Source organism: Dipteris shenzhenensis, chromosome 31 (genome assembly GCF_047967505.1).
Source record: "Dipteris shenzhenensis isolate YYH24624 ecotype China chromosome 31, Dip_SZ_1.0, whole genome shotgun sequence".
Taxonomy (NCBI): domain Eukaryota; kingdom Viridiplantae; phylum Streptophyta; class Polypodiopsida; order Gleicheniales; family Dipteridaceae; genus Dipteris; species Dipteris shenzhenensis.
In genome coordinates, this window is record NC_141626.1 from 18,369,126 (window position 1) to 18,388,703 (window position 19,578).

Genomic DNA, 19,578 nt, shown 5'->3' on the forward strand with positions numbered 1-19,578 from the left:
CAAAGCACCCTCAAGTAGTTTTTCAGTCTTAGTATAAAAGCAGGCCTTCTTGAAGAAGGAAAAACATCAGTAAGGGCTCTAGGCATCTCTAAAGAGGATATGAGGCTATGCCTTCTTCATACAACTATATCTATATCATCAAATCAAAGATCCTAGGAAATTTTCATTATGACCTCATCAATGTAGAGCCCAAAGAGTGTTAGCGAGAAGGAGCATCCTTGCTTCACTTTAATCAAAAGAGGGGGCTTCCTTGGTTCACTCTAATTGTGCTCTCAAATTTGACAATCCTCCAAGGGTTTGTACTTTACCCCTAACTAACTCATGCAAGCTTATTAGACCCTTGATCATGTCTCTTGATATTTGCATCTCTTGAGTCTCCTAATCATGTGGGCTCATGGTACAAACTTTTCAAAAGTCTACAAAGCAAGCATAAAATTTCTAGGATCTCAATCTCTCCCCCTTAATGATGGCCCAAAGTGTGAAAATGTGGTGAAGAGTGGAATGTTTCCTTTAAATTCTAGCCTATCTCAAGGTCCGCTACTTGTGTGGTGCCTTTGTGTATGAGCTGATCTCTCTCTATAGTGGTCATTAGTAGATCTTGTCCAATGTGTGGCCAATCATGAGAGTGTGATAGTTCTCCACATCTATGGAATCTCCTCTTTGTGTATAAGCACAATGGTAGTGGTTCTCCAAGTGGGGGGAGAAGTCATCGAATATGGCAAGGTTCAACATATGTGCTAAGATTGGAGCCAAGAACTTTTGCCCATGTGCAAAATACTCAATCTACAACCTCTCATGGACTTATGATTTCTAGTTGTGGAGATAGAACAATGCAACTCACACATTTTGTGTAGTGAATAAGATGGATGTGGTGGGCCTAGGTAGAGAAGTTGTGTCAGATAGTGCCTAGATTGGTACATTGTATAGTGAGGTAGCGTACGTGTGCTAGAAACCTTGACCTATGATGGGGATGGGTAACTTACCCTCAAGGTGAAGCCCCCATGAAATAGTGGCATCCCTCCTCAATAAGATATGACCACCTTATCCATCCTAGGTGAGAGAAAAGCCCACCTCTTACATTATATCAAGCAATGTGATGTTTGCTGCACCTCGAGCATCATAAGGTGACCCAAAGCCCAGTCACGTATGAGGTGAGAGCTCATCTCTCAAAATTCATAATCAAACCACGGTTTTTGGGGCATCTTCCCAGCTAGAGGGCATGCTATAGATTGAGTCGTAGGGAACAATCTCAGGATGGCATCCTAAACCATTAATACCAATGTGTTTGAGGCATGGGTGAGGTCTATATCATCTTTGAGGGGGGTCAGCAACTCATAGGATAAGTGGCTCATGTAAACAGCATCAAGGGCATGGTCAAAGTAAATCTAAACATGGGTTGGGGCCGAGGGTCCCGTTTTGTGGCTGGCATGGTGGTCAAGATGGTGAAATCTAGAAATGATCATAAGATCATACATATGTGACACAAAGGCTAGGGAACCCATTATGTAGTCCACTCTACTTGTCCCCCCTCCATGTGGAAAAGAGGTGAGCCCTCTTAATAATTACTACATATAAAGCCCATTATATACGAACAAGTCATGCACTGGTTCTATCTTCAGTAGGTGTCGGCCATATCTTGTAGCTTGTGGCGCATCCTCTAAGGCCTCATGTGATGGAGTCACTATCTGAAGCTCTATCGGACCTATTCCTAGTACTTTGAGGCGAACTGATCCAAAATCAAGCAAACCCTCTGCACACATTGGAGTTTCCTAGGAGGAGGATCTCTGCTTGGAGAACCATGGTATCACCATATATCAACTGTAATCATGTGTGGTGGTGACCTCATGCACATATGATGATGTACTCGGGGGGAAATGGCATACTATGATGAAGATTTGTCATGTGTTAGGTGCATGTGCATGCATGCGCGTGCGAGAGAGAGAGAGAGAGAGAGAGAGAGAGAGAGAGAGAGAGAGAGAGAGATTATTACACGGTGTGCATGGCAAGCCAGGGTGGACTTGATTATATCAGCTCCTTTATATACAAGTGTGGTTTTCTTTTCTCTACGTGAGCACCCAGACCCACACTAGGTTTGCAGAGGTAGGAGTTCAAGTATCATTTTTAGTGGAAAACGGTTGTGAACTGGGAACCCAAACGCCGCCCGCCCAAACAAGTTCTCAATGCTAAGCCCATTTTGTCAAGATAGCATATTCTAGATATTGTGCTGATACCCAAGTCCTGCATCGAGTACCGCTGCGAGATTCCACCAGTCCGTTCTACAGGGCTTGGCGATAGATTGAGGAAATTGAGTTGATTCCCCTACTCCCCCATAGCCTCTCCACCAAGGTGTATTAGGGCTGGTGCAACTCGAGATCTCAGTATACAACCATTATGTACCTTCAATCTTTTTGTCCAAGATCAAGCAGTGTACTCTGACAATGTTTTCAAGGTTGAGCGATGACTTATTATTGCTTGGATCCTCAAACTCCCTAAGCCGTTTATGCCTGAGCTCCCATACTACTAGGCAAAGATACTTCGAGAGCTAGAAAAGCTCATAAGTAGCCACACCATTGAGACAGTGGCGATGTAGAACAATACACATGACTTATGTAAAGATCTAGGAGCGAGTCACACTCATTCAGTGGTACGCGACTCATTTTGACGGTGCGTTGGACATCTCCAACCCTGCTGAGGGCCCCATCACCGAGGTGTGATGGCTAACTCATCCAAACAAACCACCACTTGACGTCAGCTCACTCTACCCATGGCCTCCCCTTGAGCAACGACAACAGGTCAATCCCTTCGACCCTCCATCTCCAGGTCCATCGTCCTCCCGAGCTCTTATCCCTACTAACGAGGCTAAACCATTTGCATCAGGTTCTTTTGCTATGCCTCCTCGACGATGCCGCAATCACGTGCGACGACCCCACATCTTTAATCCCCGTGACTTAGCATTTGAGCAGCGGCGGCTAATACTTGCAAGTTCAGAACCGTGAGGACCCGGTTGAAGATTCGCCAAGGTGAGATCTTGGGCCCCGGGTTTAGGCCAAGGGAAAAGGAACTTACGAATATATGAGAAAGTGTGGTACCTGTATGGTGTGTTAGAGCATCTCATTGGCCAACTCTCGTAGCAAGCGGTCACGGGTAGTGCGACCTGTGTCGGGAGTGAGCAAACCAAAGCATCAACACCAATACTAAGCTAAACGCGTCAGACTAAACAATCGCTCCTTGTTGCAGGCTTGCTTATATAGATCCCTTGGCCATTAACTATGACTCTTTTGAGCTAGAGACTATAACAACATCTTGGCAAAGCTCTCGACAAAATAAGACTTGATGTCCCATACCGATGGAGGAAAAGGAGGATGAAGGATTAAAGCAAGGAAGTGGGCAATAAGGGGAACCAATAGCCTTAGAAGTCGATGAAGGAAGTCGCCCACATCCCCAAAAAGTTTATGTAGGTATTAGATAGACAAAAATACACAGTGCCCATCACACTCAAGCCACACCCTACGGATGTCCTCGTTGACAAGCAATGCCAATGGGCTACACTAGACTCGTCACCCTAAATGATCCTCCCTTGCAATTGAGCCAAAGGCTCTATAGACCCCCTCGCCAATAAGTATGACTTGGGACTAAACTCGTGTAAACCCCATATTTAATTGTTGCCATATCACCCCTTGGGTCCACCTTCTAGAGGACTAAACTTCGTGTAGACCCCATATTTAATCGTTGCCATATCCTCCAAAAGGTGGTGTGAAGGCAATACGAGGAACAAGCCCGGAGACTGACGCGATGTCCCATGAAGGTCCCACATTCCATGGCCAACTCCTTCAACTACTACACGATTGGCCCATTCCAATCACAAGTTGATGACATAAATTAGCAGCCTCATAACCATGGGGGGAAGGTGTGAACCACCACCACAGGGGGTGGGCGAAAGGACGAGATAGGCCTACACACCTCTTCCAAAGCGCTATGAAATCCAAAGCATCTGTGAAAATGCGCACATGAGTGGAATGGGGAGACTTGGTACTGAGTTCTACACATGCTCACCTCTTCGCCACACCATGCTCCTGGCCTCTGTGAACGACCTCCATCATCAACTATTTCTACCTTCAGGGTCTCTTTTCATGTAACCCATCTTCAGAATTCTTTCTTGGACCAGCTCCCACACACTTACGGAGTATCCCTGGCTTCCTCGGCAACAAAATCAGAGTGCCCACAAGCCCATTCAGTCCAAGACAAGCTCTCATTCCACCAGCAGGCTGCACAGCATATCGATCTTAGCATTCAGGTAAGCAGTCCTGGCTTGCATCCTCCCTTGGAGAAACCAGCCGACTTTGCTGCCTTGGCCTCTCTGTTGAAGCGTAACGGTAAAGCAAAGGCCCTTGCAGATGGAAGACTCGTGCATGCCTTCATTGAAAGGCAAGGTTATGACGATGACAGGTTTCTTGGGAACTGTCTTGTCCAAATGTATGGCAATTGTGGGGCAATGGAGCTTGCACAGGCCGTGTTTGACAAGATTCTCAACCCCAATGTTTACTCTTGGACTATACTGCTTACAGCATATGCACAGAACGGTTATCTGGAAGAGGCAAGGAGGGTGTTTACCAGAATGTCCAAGCGGGATGTGGTATCTTGGAACGCAATGATTGCAGGGTATGCGAAGCATGGTGATGGTGAGGAAGCTTTGAATCTTTTCCAGAAGATGCATGTCGAGGGCGTCGAACCAGACAAGGCTACCTTTATTTGTGGACTTGATGCATGCGCCAGCGACGAGGTTCTTGAAGAGGGACGCATAATTCATTCGGCTATTTTAGTCCATGGATATGAACAATCTGCCAATGTGGAGAATGCCCTGATCAACATGTATGGCAAATGTAGGAGCGTGCATGATGCAAGGAGTGTCTTTTGTAGCATGTATCAGCAAGATGTAATCTCATGGAGTGCAATGATCGCAGCATATCATCACAATGGGCAGAGCAAGGAAGCTCTTGATTTGTTTTTCACGATGCAAATGGTTGATATAAAGCCAAACAAGATCACCTTCCTCTGTGCTCTCAACTCATGTGCAAGTCTGTTGGCCTTGGAAGAGGGTCTAAGCATTCATACTGCTATTGTTGACCGTGGATATGAAGGAGATTTGATGGTTGCGACTTCCCTAGTCAATATGTACGGAAAGTGTAGGAGTGTGCTTAATGCAAGCACGATGTTTGGCAGAATGCCTGAGCGAAATGTGGTCTCTTGGAGCACACTGATTACAGTTTATTCTCAAAATGGGAAGGAAAATGCGGCTCTCGATCTGTTTAAGCAGATGCTACTTACTGGCATCAAGCCAGACAAGGTGACGTTCATGTGTGTGCTGGAAGCATGTGCCACTCTGGCATGTCAAAAAGCTGGACAGGAGGTTCATGCTGCTATTGTTCAAAGTGGATTTGAGCAAGATAATGCTGTGGGAACTGCATTAATTTGCATGTATGCTAAGTGCGGAGGCCTGCAAGATGCAAGAACTGTGTTCAGGAGAAGGTGTGTGCAGGATGTGATCTCTTGGTGTTCCATGATTGCAGCATGTAGCCAGAATGCACACAGCCAGGAGGCTGTAGATCTCTTTTGGGAGATGCAGCTTTGTGGCATCAAAGCAAACAAGGTCACCTTGATTTGTGCTGTTGATGCATGTTCTGGCCTGGTGAGCTTGGAAGAGGGACAAGTGATCCATCATGCAGTTGTGAACATGGGATATGAGCAAGATATTGTGGTGGGGAATGCCCTTATTAATATGTATGGGAAGTGTGCAAGTATGCATCGCGCAAGGACTGTGTTCATCAGGATGCCTCAGTGGGATGTGGTGACGTGGACAAGCATGATTGCTGCATGTGCCCAAAATGGCCATGGCAAGGAGGCTCTGGATTTCTATCACCAAATGCTTTTTGATGGTGTCAAGCCAGACAATGTCACTTTTATTTGGATTCTCACTGCCTGCACTCACACAGGACAAGTTGAGGAGGGCAGGCATTACTTTTATTCCATGAATAATGACCATGGTATTACGCATACCATTGAACACTATCTGTGCATGATAGATCTTCTTGGTCGTGCAGGGTACTTGGATGAGGCAGAAGACTTAATCAACAATATGCCATTCGAAAAGGTTGCTTCTGCATGGTCAAGTTTGCTAGGTGCCTGCAGGATACATGGTGATGTGGAACGGGGAACACGTGCGGCTGAACATTATTTTGAATTGGAACCTCACAATGCTGCCTCTTATGTATCATTGTCAAATGTCTATGTTGCAACTGGTAGGCATGATGATAGTATGGGGGCTTGAAGGGTCATTGCATAAGACAGTCTAGGTGCTGCTTCAACGCAACGAATCCATGTGTTATGTTCCATAGTGCCCTGTAATGAAGCTGAAGAAAAAAGTTCACAGGCTCAACATCCATCATATGAATGGTGATGGTACGAAATACTATATGATGTGTTACCTCGTCTGAAAGAAGGGTTATGATGCAGATTTCAGGATGGTCTAAGCAGATGCATCAGCTCTTGATGAAATCAAAATTATGAGTCCACTCCCACAATATCAAAGGTATGAGATCAACCAACTAGCTAGAGGAAGGTAAACGTGCAGTGCTGCCCCTGGGATATCACAGCTTGTGCACAAAGCTTGAGGTTCTTTCATTGCTTTGAAGGAGCTAATGCTTTGGATTTATGGATGACAATTGGAATGGCAAGATTGACAGGTAATTCACAGACTGGACACCAAATGTATAGAGCTTTTAATCTCATAATAGAAACTTGGTTCAGTGAGTCTGGCATCCACTTTTTGTGGCATTGGTGGTAACATTTTTGGGCTCTTTAGGAGTGACACCACATTGATGTGTATTGATTTTCAAATTTCCATTAAGAGGGGGGATGCAAATTTAGTGGGACTAAAGACTTGAGTGTTCACCAGTGTGAGCACACACACGATTTCAAAGTGCAATAGGGATGGACTGTCATATATCTGTGATCTTCAACAGATGATTGATCATAGCCATGCGTACACAAGTGTGAAATGTGAAAAAGAAAGGAAAGAATGTATATTAACATCCAAAGGATTATGAGACCCAAAAAAGTATGTGGCTAACGGACTACAAGGAGGGGTTTAGGGCTTTTCTAAATATCCTTTACAAGCAATTATTTCTACAGGGAGGCTGATGCAATAATAAAATTACTACTTGAACATTGAAGGTACAACTATCTCCTCCTCAGTCCCCACTTGGCACAACAGAAAACCAAAGTTATATCTCTAGATGAGGATGACAATAGAGGGCATTGAGGACATCATAGTTGGTGAAAGATCTGGCGGGGCATCAGTGATATTTGGGTGTTGGATCTGACCCATGAGAGCACCTATTGGAAAAACCTTTGATAAGCACAAAAAGTTGAGACAAATGTCCATGCTGTATGACCAAGTGAGCACAGCAGCATTTGTAATCATCTAGTTGCAGGCCAAGTGGGCCACACTTGTATATTCATAAGTCCTAGTGTACTTTATAGCTATACCCTAAGGGGGGATGGTTGGGACTCTTGAGTGATAATGACAGATTCAGATTACTTACGGGTACTGTAGCAGAGTCCTGTAGGTGGTGGCACGGGCTGTTTCCTGGTTCTACTCTTTACTCTGTTTCCTGTCAGTGAAAATATCGTGATACTAACCCCACTGCAGGAGACATCAATGAGGTGCCCAAGGACTGTTAACATGTGACGGTATCAAATGAGGGGAACTGAAAGTCACAGCCCCTTCTTGGAGAGGAGAAGATAGATTATCAGCCAGCAGTTCTGTGGCACCCTTCCATTCACAAGATGGCTGGGAGGATGATAGGGTCCTGCTCACATATATTTGGTTCCATGAGATGTGGCCTAGACACTTCAATGAGCCATTGGCATTGCAATTCTCGATAGTTCTTATATGCAGATTTGGTTGTGGCAGTTGGTTCAGAGAGAGGACTCTCTCTATGACATTATGAGATAAGTGTGGTCATTCCCTAGGATCGACTTCACCACCAGCAAGAAGGGCCTAGCCCATCCCCATGTAGGTTCTGAAATTTCTTCTTCTAACTGTACTACGGGTGGACAGCTAAAGCTATACTTAAGGATTGGGCCATGGGAGGGTAGAGCAGGAGGGTTGGGGCTCACTTGAGTGGCAAGGTTGGGTATGTACAATGCATTTGTCAAAACCTTATGTTCGTCATCACGAATAGAGAATGAGATCAAACCTTTCACGTTGATTGGACGTTACAGATTGTTGCAATCGGCTCAAGATGGGAGAACCACTTTGTGTGCCTCGTCATGTATCGGCTGGCTTTGTTGTCAATGTACCATGAGTCCTCACTTCACTTTGTCCGTGACGAAGCTTCCGGAAATAGAAGCACTTGTATGGATGCTCAAGTATGTGGGTGTGTGGATTTGTATGTGTGAGAGCATATTTTTATACTATGGTCTACACCCACTGTTGGGCGCTGATGACGTCAGTGGGGATGTCATAGTAGCTAGTCCCTGCTATGCATGATGGAGTTTATGGTTTTCAACCTTGTGAGTGACTATCATGAGATTGAAACTGCACTATGTTGTGTTTTTAAAGGATGAGTTTGGGAATGTTCCTGGATTCATCTAGGTATATGCTTCCGCCGTATAAGCGGACATGCAAATTTCACCTTGTGAAGTTTTCGTCCAAGTTGCGGCCTGTTGGTATCGTGATAATTCTTAAATGGTGTGTTGCCCTATCAGCTAGATTTAGATTTAGATGCTGGTTGGGGAGAGACTAAAATGAAAACGTTTAGACTTAACAAGCAGTTGTAGCTTGATTGAAGAGATTTTGGACTACCTTTTGATTAGCCTTCTCCTTTAGTGCTAGCCTTCGTCATGGCTGAGTCTGCAATTCACCTTTGGAGTGCCGCCAGAAACTCAATACGAAGACTTTGTATAAATGGATGCTCAAGTATGTGTGGGTGTGTGGATTTGTATGTGTGAGAGCATATTTTTATACTATGGTCTATACCCACTGTTGGGCGCTGATGACGTCAGTGGGGATGTCAGAGTAGCTAGTCCCTGCTATGCATGATGGAGTTTATGGTTTTCAACCTTGTGAGTGACTATCATGAGATTGAAACTGCACTATGTTGTGTTTTTGAAGGATGAGTTTGGGAATGTTCCTGGATTCATCTAGGTATATAATAGAAGCACTTGAGCAACTTCTCGTCCTTATTTTGACCATTTTTTTAACAGTATGAAGTAATTCATTCCATTTAAAACTAGTTATAGTAAAGGTGGGACAATAAGAATATCCATGGACTCAACATTTTGAAACAGCCATGTGGGTGGTCTATACCACATCATCCCAAGTGGCATAGAATGGAAATACAAAGAACAATCCTACCCATGGGGTCGGTTAAGTTGTGCGTGTGCGGGAGGCTGCGTGAGTTTAAACCGCTCGCCATGTCGGCATTGTAATACAAAAAATGAAAAAGACAAACTCAATATCCTCCATATAGTAATGTTGAAAACGACCTCCCAAGCCCAACCCACCTGCAAGGATGGCAATGGTTCTTGGGCCTGGATAGGGAGTAAGAACAATCCTACTGCTTAATACTAAGGTCCGAAGGGGCTAGTCTATGATGGCACTGCATGAAAAAGGCATGACCCCCTGCCTTGAACTCGTACCTAGTGGATACTCCCCTTGGCCACATCCTATTGTTTTCTTCTTGGGTTGGCATTGAACTAGGTGCTTCCAGCTCCTCATCCTGTGAGAGTCTAAGTACAAGACAATCTAGCTCTTGAAGATGGAATCACTATGTCTACAAGACTAGGTAGGTGCTTGACCACCCTTTGATAGGAACCAATCTAATTTGGGAGCCCTGAGAAAAGGATAAAAAAGGTAAAATGTCTAGGCTTAATCAAACTCAGGAAAATGAAACATAGTTTATACTTGAGAACCTACATATCAAGAGAAGAACTATGAAATTCAAGACAAGAAAAGCAAAACTATGAAAGTGCATAATACATAGTGCACAATCAAAGGGTGCACTATGTAGAAACATGTCACAAAGGATAACACTCATAAGTCATAGGGTGCACTTTCTACTTTTCCTTTTTTTGTATCTTCTTGTCTCTATGGTGTGCTTTGAGAATGATGATGGGGTAGAATGCCTATCTGGAGATGGAGTATGTAATATGCTTTATAATTTTAAACTATGCACTATAAGGTAGCCACAACCTTTTCTTACTTCGCAATATGCATGATGTAATATGTGCAATGTGCATTGGTGGTTCACCTCATTTTCAAGTTCAAAAGTCTCATCCTAGAAAACCAATTGCCTTTTCTACCATTTGCTTCTAGCTTTACCTGTAGTCATGTAATGTGAAAGCCAATTGCTCACAAGCATGCATAATATGGTTGCCAACTATAGATGTGTTGATTTCAATGTTCCAAGTTAATCATTCTATGGAGGAAGAACAATAAAATTCTTCTAGAGCTCAATCAAGCTTTCAAAAATTGCAACATTATCCACATACTAAATTCCAAAACAGCATATATTTCACTTCAACTCCATTGTACACATCTTCGCCTTCTGTGTTCTAGTTTTGATAGCATCTAAATTATAAGTTCCTCACCTATCTCTTTTTTAATTAGTTCTGAAATTGGAAACTCCAAGTAGATTTTAGCTTCCAACTCGTTTATATATATCCAGTGACAGTTCACCCACATACTCTACATTAGAAAGTGTCATCTATAATTTCCTCAGTTCGACTTTTCGAAGGTGGCTACTGCCTACGGCCTCACGTACCAAATGTGAAATTTCATAGACATGTATGCGGAGGTTCCAGTCCTGGAGTCGTTGCTTCCATCCACGTTTTTTGACTGTTGATCATTTTGCTTTGAGACATCTTCAAAAGAGCTCTGACCGTGGAGGAGCAACGATTAAATACCTACCACAAGCTAGTCTTCAATCTAGATGGGGGCCCCTCTTACAGGAAAATAATCCACATGTACTCAGATTCTGTAACCTTCATGCCCATCACATCAGAATGACCTTCCCATTCAGATATGTGATTGGCAAATATGATCTAGGTTTGTGCTACTATTATATGTTTATAGTTTTAGATTTAGACATGTCAATTAGAATCGATTATTATTCACTTGTGTGGCTCACAATTGTTTGCAATTGAGCGTGTGCGCTTACACACACACACATAGAGATATATATATCATATAGGACATCGAGTAGACCCAGTTGTTTCTCACGTGTGTGGCTCGCAATTGCCAGCCTTGATCACCTTGATAATGACCTTCCCATTCAAATATGTGATTAGCAAATCTAGATCATCTTGGTTTGTGCTACTGTTATATGTTTATAGTTTTAGATTTAGACATGTCAAGTAGAATCGATTATTATTCACTTGTGTGGCTCACAATTGTTTGCAATTGAGCCTTAATCTCCCTATAATGACCTTCTTAGACAAATGTGTGATCTACAAAGCTGATGTAGATCATCTTGTTCATGTGACATTGTTATATGTTCACAGCTTTAGATTTAGGCATTATTGTGTGCCGATAGCTATGTTTATGTTTGTACATTGTTGTATGTTGATTGTAATGTTTGTTGATTGTTTGTATTTCATTGCTTTGGATGATTATAACAAGTCATGATTGTGGTGTTTCTTAGATCACTATCCAATTGTATGTGCGTACACCAACAACAATACATTATAGGATTAAAGAACGAGCAAATCCATAATTACAAACGTTTGCAAATTTGCCAGACAATATCTTTACACTATTTTCTAGAGTCTTCAAAAAGCTGACACAGCATTGCCCAAGTCTGATGTGCATGGTAGTGGAGAACTTTCAAAGTTGGATGTTTGGTGATGTCTTGGCTCAATTGCAATTGCTAAAAGTGTACCAGGCAAATGGACAGTCCAAGATCGTGCATTGGTTCACTGAGTGAGCAGAAATGAAGGCATCCACCAAGTGAGAAAGGATTGATTAGGAAAGCATCATTGAGCACTTTAAGACATCTTGCAGATAGGATTCACAAGTTCAATCGTGCATTTGTGTAAAGGTAGGACCGAGAAGTGAATGTGCACTCAATATATTTCCTAGTGTGCCTATGACGTTAACTTTCCAAAATGTGCAAATGGTCCACGAATAGCTACGCAAGGGCGTGGAAGGAAAGGTGCACCAAGTTACAGTTGTTGTCTACAATGGCACGCGATGCAGTTGTTCTTTTGGAATTTTCGTCCGTATTGTCATAATCTCAATACATACTCGCCATTGTATATTGTCAGAGTCTCATTACATTGTCTTGAGAGTTTATCCATTCAAAAAAATACAAAAAATATCGAGCAATATAGCACTTCAAAAAAAGTCCTTGAGCAACAAAAAATATCCTGGTTCAACCAAAAATATGAGGGAGTGTGATCAACATGTCTACATGTCGCTCAGTGTGTTAGAGCATATGTATTTAAAAATACGTATGACATATGTATTCAAAACATGTATTGAGACTCTCAATTTTGGGGCAAAGTAATTGAATGGCAATGCTATTTGCAATTGTGTTATTTCACATTTGTGTCAATCATGCAATTCAATATATTTCCCAATTGAAAACATTTTGCAACCCACACATGTAAATAGTGAACACAATCAAATACAATGATAAACATAGTTGAGTTTTTACAATTAAGTTTCTCAAGCCATTTCCTCGCTAGGTTTGCTATCATTACACTAGATTCGATAGGCTCAACTTACCCCACCACAGAAGCATCGTGCAAAGGGCCAAGAAGATTGTCCACCAACCACTTCACCATATCACCATTTGTGTAGTCCCCTTTCACCTCATCTGACACTCTGTCATTTGCATACACATGCAAACTTTTCTTCCTAGTCCATGAGCAAATGATTTCTGGGGGCAAAGTGCACAGCTTATAGTTGCATTCACTGAAAGAGTTGCTAAAAGGCTACGAGAGAACTTTAATAGCTAATGCTTGCAAGTGAATTGTTGATGCTCCACTAAGTTCCCACCATCTCCATGTGGGCATGCTTTTCACCAATTGTTGTATTCCGATATTTACAAACAACCCTTTGTTTCAAATGGTGGACATTTCTCTGACGGCAGCAGTTGCATACTCTCTTGTGTCCTCAAAGAATTTTGCTAACAATGTGTGCCAAGGTTCCATGATCTGTACATTAATTTTAGGGCAATATTCCCACTAAGCAACAAATGGTTGGCATAGTGAAGCAGGTTGTGAGCTTGGTCCCATCATTTTTGCATAAATCTCTTTAGTAACTGGCATCTCTTAAGAGAGTAATGACCTTCACCTACACGTGCATTTTCCTTCAATAGTTCACATCCTATAGTCCACAAAGCCATTTAGGCATTTCCCAAATGCTTGGCCCTTTCATGTCTAATTTACAAATGGCATGCCAAATGGGTCTCATTGTCTCCATAAGATCTATAACCCTCTTTCAAAGGGCTTTGTTGTTACCAAGCTCTTGAGTTCATTGAATTATGCACAATGTGATTCTCGTCTATCCATAGTATTGCCTCTGTGCAATTTACATTTCGATAACAAGGTTTTGAACTCAATAAAGACTCCAACGTAATCTAGTTTGTTCCGAAATAAGTCTCACCAAGCTTTAAAAACTCTAGTTTGCTGGATGGATCCTGGTGGTTTCTAAATATGCCTAATAATATTTCATGGTTAAGAAAGTAGGTAACCATCTTCCCTCATCGATGGCGGCTATCTTGAAAAACTCTCTTTGAGTTTTTATACCAGTCCTTGAGTACGAGGTAGGATAATGGCATGAGCATGGAAAAGATTAGATCATGGGATATCTTTTATTTATTAGTTTTCTAGATTTTCTCTAATTTTTTGCATTTTTTGTTGATAAACTAAATCACATCTGTGGGCCCTTGAATTACTGCACCAAGTTGTTTGGCAATGTACTCTCCCGTCTTAGCATGGCAGTTGTATCTAGAAGGATGGAAAGCCTCACCTTTGAAGGTGACAACCATCACATGAATAAGAGGCCTCTTTGACACACTTTTCCTTCATTACTCATGATGGTGCACGTTGTCTTATCCATGCCATCATATACAACATGATGCATTCTTATCATAATACTTGTCCGATATGTCATTTCGCGCAGCATGGCATGATGGCATAGTAAATCTAGCACTAGCTCGAGCAACAAAAGCAATAGCCTTTTTCCAATGGAGACTCTAAACCATGTTTAAAAGATAGCCGGTGCGACAAATAGCCTTGAAGACATCTTGTTGCACCCTTTCAATGTATTGTTGGACACTTGCATGTGGATGAGACACATTGCTACACTACCCATGCTCCGTGGATGGGTTCCCTTTCCACAACATCTACTTGTATGCCACATCATGTCTGTGTGGTTGAACCACCAGGACTGCATTGGAGAACATCTTGGGATGAGGCACCTAAGTCAAAAGATGACAACAATGGATCCCTTGCATGTGGATGAGACACATTGCTAGACTGCCCATGCTCCGTGGATGGGTTCCTTCCCACAATATTTACTTGTATGCCACATCATGCAACTTGATGTCTGTGTGGTTGAACCACCAGGACTGCATTGGAGAACATCTTGGGATGAGGCACCTAAGTCAAAAGATGCAGCTACAACAATGGATGCCTCACTCTGGGATTCTCCACATGCTCTGATATCATCTACCATGCTATCGACACTTTTTTGTACTACCCCTAGTTATTGTGCAACCTCTTCAATGCCTAGTCCAATGCACTTACCAATTTGCTTTTTGGTTCTTCAAAGAAGTAGGATTTTTCTAGTGCCTAATGCTATGAGCTTTTTGTAAGAAAACAATACGTCTGTGCTCAACAGATAACAGGATCTCGTACGCAAGAGAGAAAAGCAGATAGTATGGAGAATCAAAATTTTGATTACTGTAAAACTGATACAATAGATGGCGCTGCCTCCCAGCCGTGCACTCCTGTGAGAGAAGCTTCGATGGCGTGCTGGAAACAGTAGAGGACGGAGGCTGGATGCTAAGGAATCAAGGTTGCTATAGCCAGTGATAAAATGGGCTTCACGAGCTCGCTCTTATATAGCCACCAGTCGTAGTTGGTTAGACCCAATTGGGTGACCGACCTAGTCCGCCTAAAACGACCAACTGGGGGTCGGTCCCGAAATAGGCCACCGACCACACGATAGAACTGTGGTGCAAAATAGAGCAAATGACCTACGGTCTCCATTCAGGCCACACATGGCCCCTATCTGGTGTCCAAACCAAGACGTGCCGGATAACCGAGCTACTCAAATGCCTTCTCCTCATATGGGGGGCTTACAAGTAGAGTTAGCTGGTTCCCGCATAGTTACACGAGAGTGGAGCATTGATATCTAACACCCCCCCTCAATGTCCACCTGCAAGTGAACTTACTTTTTTAGCCCAATGCCAAGTCGATGAAGATGCCTCTCCAACAAGTCTCTTCTAAGAGCCTTCGTGAAGATGTCCGCAGCATTCTCTGGAGTCGGACAGTACACCAAGTCGACCTCTCCATCCATGATGAGCTCGCGTACAAAGTGATATTAAATCTCAATGTGTTTTGTGCGAGCGTGGAACACAGGGTTCTTTGCAATTGCCATGCAACTCTGATTGTCACATGATAACTATGTAGGCTTGTTTTGCACTACACCCATGTCCCCTAAAATCCTCCTCAACCACACTGCCTCACAAGAAGCAAAACATGCTGATTTGTACCAGCCTCGATAGAAGAAAGAGCAACTATGGGTTGCTTCTTGCTGACCCATGACATAGCTCCAGATCCAAGTGAGAGAAACAGTAACCTGTCACTGACCTCCTGCTGTCCACGTCTCCTACCCAATCCGAGTCACGTAATCTGATCAAGATGTTGCCTTTGGTATAGGTGATGCCATAATCAAGTGTGCCTTTGATGTATTTCAGCACCCGCATCCCTGCCCTCCAATGGTTCTCCCGAGGCTTATTGGAAAACTTGCTTAGTACACCAGTCACAAAGCTGATGTCCGGCCGCGTGTTGCACAAGTAAATCACAAGCCTTCTGTACTTCGCTTCGTCCACCAGTGGTGATGAATCCTCATTTGAGAGCTTCACGTCAACCTCCATAGGGGTGCCAACTGTCTTGCACTCAGCCATGCCAAATGCCTTCAATATCTCTCTAGCATACTTCAGCTGTGAAATGAAGATCTGTTTTGGCTCTTGCCAAACTTCAATCCCCAAATAGAAATGCATCAGTCCGAGGTCTGTCATTTCAAATTGTCTTCCTAGCAAATGCTTTGTCTGCGAGATCTTCTCTTCATGGTTCCCTGTTATGACAAGGTCATCCACATAAAGGACCACGATCATACACCTACCTCCTTCTCTGAAGATATTCAAATTTGCATCAGATGGGCTCCTCTTGAACCCGTTTTGCAGAAAGTAGGCATCAATTCGCTGGTACCATGCTAGTGGGGCCTGTTTCTGGGGCCTGTTTCAGCCCGTAAAGTATTTTCTCCAGTTTACAAACTTTACCTTTTGAACCGAGGATCACAAAACTTGGTGGTTGTTCCACGTATACCTCCTCCTTGAGATCTCCATTCAGAAAGATTGATTTTACATCCATCTGAAACACAGGCCAACTTTCCTGGGCTACTAAAGCCAAAACACTGTGAATTGTGGTTAGTCGAGTTGTGGGAGCAAAGGTATCCTGATAATCAAAACCTTGTACTTGTGCGAATCCTTTTGCCACGAGCCGAGCCTTGTACTTATCCAACATGCCGTTGGATTTGTACTTGGTCTTGTACACCCGCTTGGTGCCGATTACCTTGCCTTTTGGTGGTCGATCCACAAGGTCCCAAGTGTTGTTCTTCATTATGGAGCCATACTCCGATTGCATAGCCTCCATCCACCTATCATCACCCTATACCTCTTCAAGACACTTGGGTTCATCAGCACGGATCACCTCTGTCATCAAAGCGTAGTTGACCAAGTGTTCCTGCACCCTTCTTTGCTCCTCTAATCTCTTGGACCGACGGTGTCCGGATGGTTCCTCCTCAATGCCTGGAGGTTCTCTGCCGTCCAAAAGCTACTTTACCCACTTCGGGAATGGCCATTTTCGTTGTGGTTCGGCAGGCTCTTCTTCCTCTTCTTTATCTTGAATCCTCCCAAGCGCTGTTGGGGGAGTTCGGTCTACTGTTGGTGGTTGTACTGGATGGATATCCTAGTCCTGGTTGTTTGGGAAGGAAGCATCCTCCTCCAATTGATGCGGTTGTTCTGAGAAGACCACATCGCAACTTACTATTACCTTCTTGGTAACAAGGTTATAGAGACGATAACCCTTCGCCTCTTCACTGTAGCCCAAGAAAATACACTTCCGGCTCTTCGGTTCCCATTTGGTCCTGTTAGCATCAGGGACATGCACAACAATCACATCCAAAAACTTTGAAATGTGCAGCTGAAGGTTTCTTACCAGAAAAGGCCTGCGGTGGAGTCATCCCATTCATAGCCTTCGTGTAGCTACGATTCAAAATGTAAACTACTGTGTTACATGCTTCAGCCCAGAAAGTCTTTGGCAAATCTTCCCATTTCATCATACTCCTGCCCATTTCGCAGATTATGCGCATCTTGCATTCTGCTACTCTATTTTGCTGTGATGTATGTGGTGGGGGTTTTTGCCTCTTGATCCCGTGACTTTTGCTGTAACATTCGAATTCACTTGATGTGAACTCACCACCTCTGTCTGATCTCAACTTCTTCACCCTCCTCCTCGTTTCTTTCTCGACCATTACATGCCGTTCTTTGAACTTACTAAAAGCCTCATCTTTAGTCTTCAGGAAGTATATCCATATCCTTCTACTGTAGTCATCGATTAGCATCATGAAGTAGTAGAAACCACCCAAAGCTTCCATCTCCATCTTTCTGCAGAGGTCCGTGTGAACGAGCTCTAGAGGAGCCTTTGCCCTACCGGCCTCTTTAGGAAAGGGCTGCTGATGCTGCTTGCCCATCATGCAAGCTTCACATACATCGGGCAGATCTGTAATTTCTAGTAGGTCTGCAATCATTCCACTTTTATGCATCTCCTTTAAAGAACTCAGGTTTAGATGACCAAACCTCTCATGCCACAGCTTAGTGTTCTTCACATCAGCTTGAGCACTGAAAGTTGAGAGTTCGTAGATGTTGTTGCACCATGTACCTTTACCAATGACCTTCCCTTGAAGATCTAGAATTTGTGCACCATTCTTATCGAATTGAACTTTGAGGTCCCGATCCGTGATCGCAGAAATGGACAACAAGTTCCTCTTGATATTTGGCACATAAAGAACATCAGACAACTGTTTTACAACTCCATCTGACTTGAGAGCTATCGTACGTTTTCCTTTTGCTGGACATTTTGCATCATTGCCGACTGCCACCAGGATGTCATTCCCTGCCAGATGTAGAGAGGTATACCAATCCTTCCGACTGGTCATGTGGCGCGATGCACCACTGTCAATGATCCAAGGTTCATCCGTAGTACTGCCTGCATGCTATTGCTGGACTCTTTCTTTACTCCGTTCTTCTCATCTGCAATCTTCTTCTGGCACTCATTCTGCTTGTGCCTTGCCTTGTTGCAATAGAAGCACTTGATCTTCTTCTTTCTCTTTTTATCATCAGAAGAAGATGGGTTACCAGAGTCCTTACCCTTACCTTTCTTTGATCCAGCATAGAAAGCCGAATCTTCTCCAGTCCTCGTCTTTTGACCCATCTTCTCCTCCAGAAGCATCGCGCTGAAATCCTCAAAGTTGAGGGGCGGATTTCTATTCTGCGTATTCAGTGCCGTAACAAGACGGTCGTACTTTGGTGGGAGAATCCGTATGCACCTTCATGCTAGATTCTCGCTGGTGATGGTAATGCTAATCGCAGTCATCTGATCGCGCAGATTCTTCACCCTGGTGATGAACTTCTCTGCCGCTTTAGACTCAGACAGTTTCTCGTTCACGAGTTGAGTCTCCAGATTCTGAATTTGCATCTGATTCGTGGTCTCGTACTGATTTTTCAAGACCGCCCAGGCCTCCTCCGCTGTGGTGACATGTTGAATTAACTCCATGACAGAATCACTTACACTGCAGACAATAGAACACAACACATCTGCATTTCTTCTTATCCACGCGAGAATCTCATCCGCAGTTGGTACTATCTGTTGTCCTGCATTGGGTGGATCCGGTCTCGCAACCAGCTTCACGTCCACCCCAGTAGCAGTATCCCAAAGCTCGTATGCGCTTAGGATGGTCTTCACCTTGAACTTCCAGAGTGGATAGTTAGTGCTGTCCAACTTTTCGCTTTTGTCGAACGGTGGGATTCGCAGTCTTGCGGGCTGGGCAATCTCTCACAATCTGCTTGCAAACAGAAACACACTACCAAATCTTCTTGCTAGAGTCCAGGCTCTGATACCATGTAAGAAAACAATACAACATCTGTGCTCAACAGATAACAGGATCTCATACGCAAGAGAGAAAAGCAGATAGTATGGAGAATCAAAAATTTGATTACTGTA

General features: G+C 43.5%; 1 protein-coding gene across 1 annotated transcript; it reads left to right on the forward strand.

Moving 5' to 3' along the window:
- The first annotated feature begins 4,045 nt into the window (after positions 1–4,045).
- LOC147881140 (pentatricopeptide repeat-containing protein At1g06140, mitochondrial-like) lies at positions 4,046–6,325 on the forward strand. The gene has a single exon (XM_087402336.1). The coding sequence runs from the start codon at positions 4,046–4,048 to the stop codon at positions 6,323–6,325; it is 2,280 nt and encodes a 759-aa protein (XP_087258462.1).
- The last annotated feature ends 13,253 nt before the right edge of the window (positions 6,326–19,578 follow it).

Bases quoted from the DNA above. Each gene is read 5' to 3' on its own strand.
- LOC147881140 (XM_087402336.1), top strand. From the start codon at position 4,046: ATGCTCACCTCTTCGCCACACCATGCTCCTGGCCTCTGTGAACGACCT.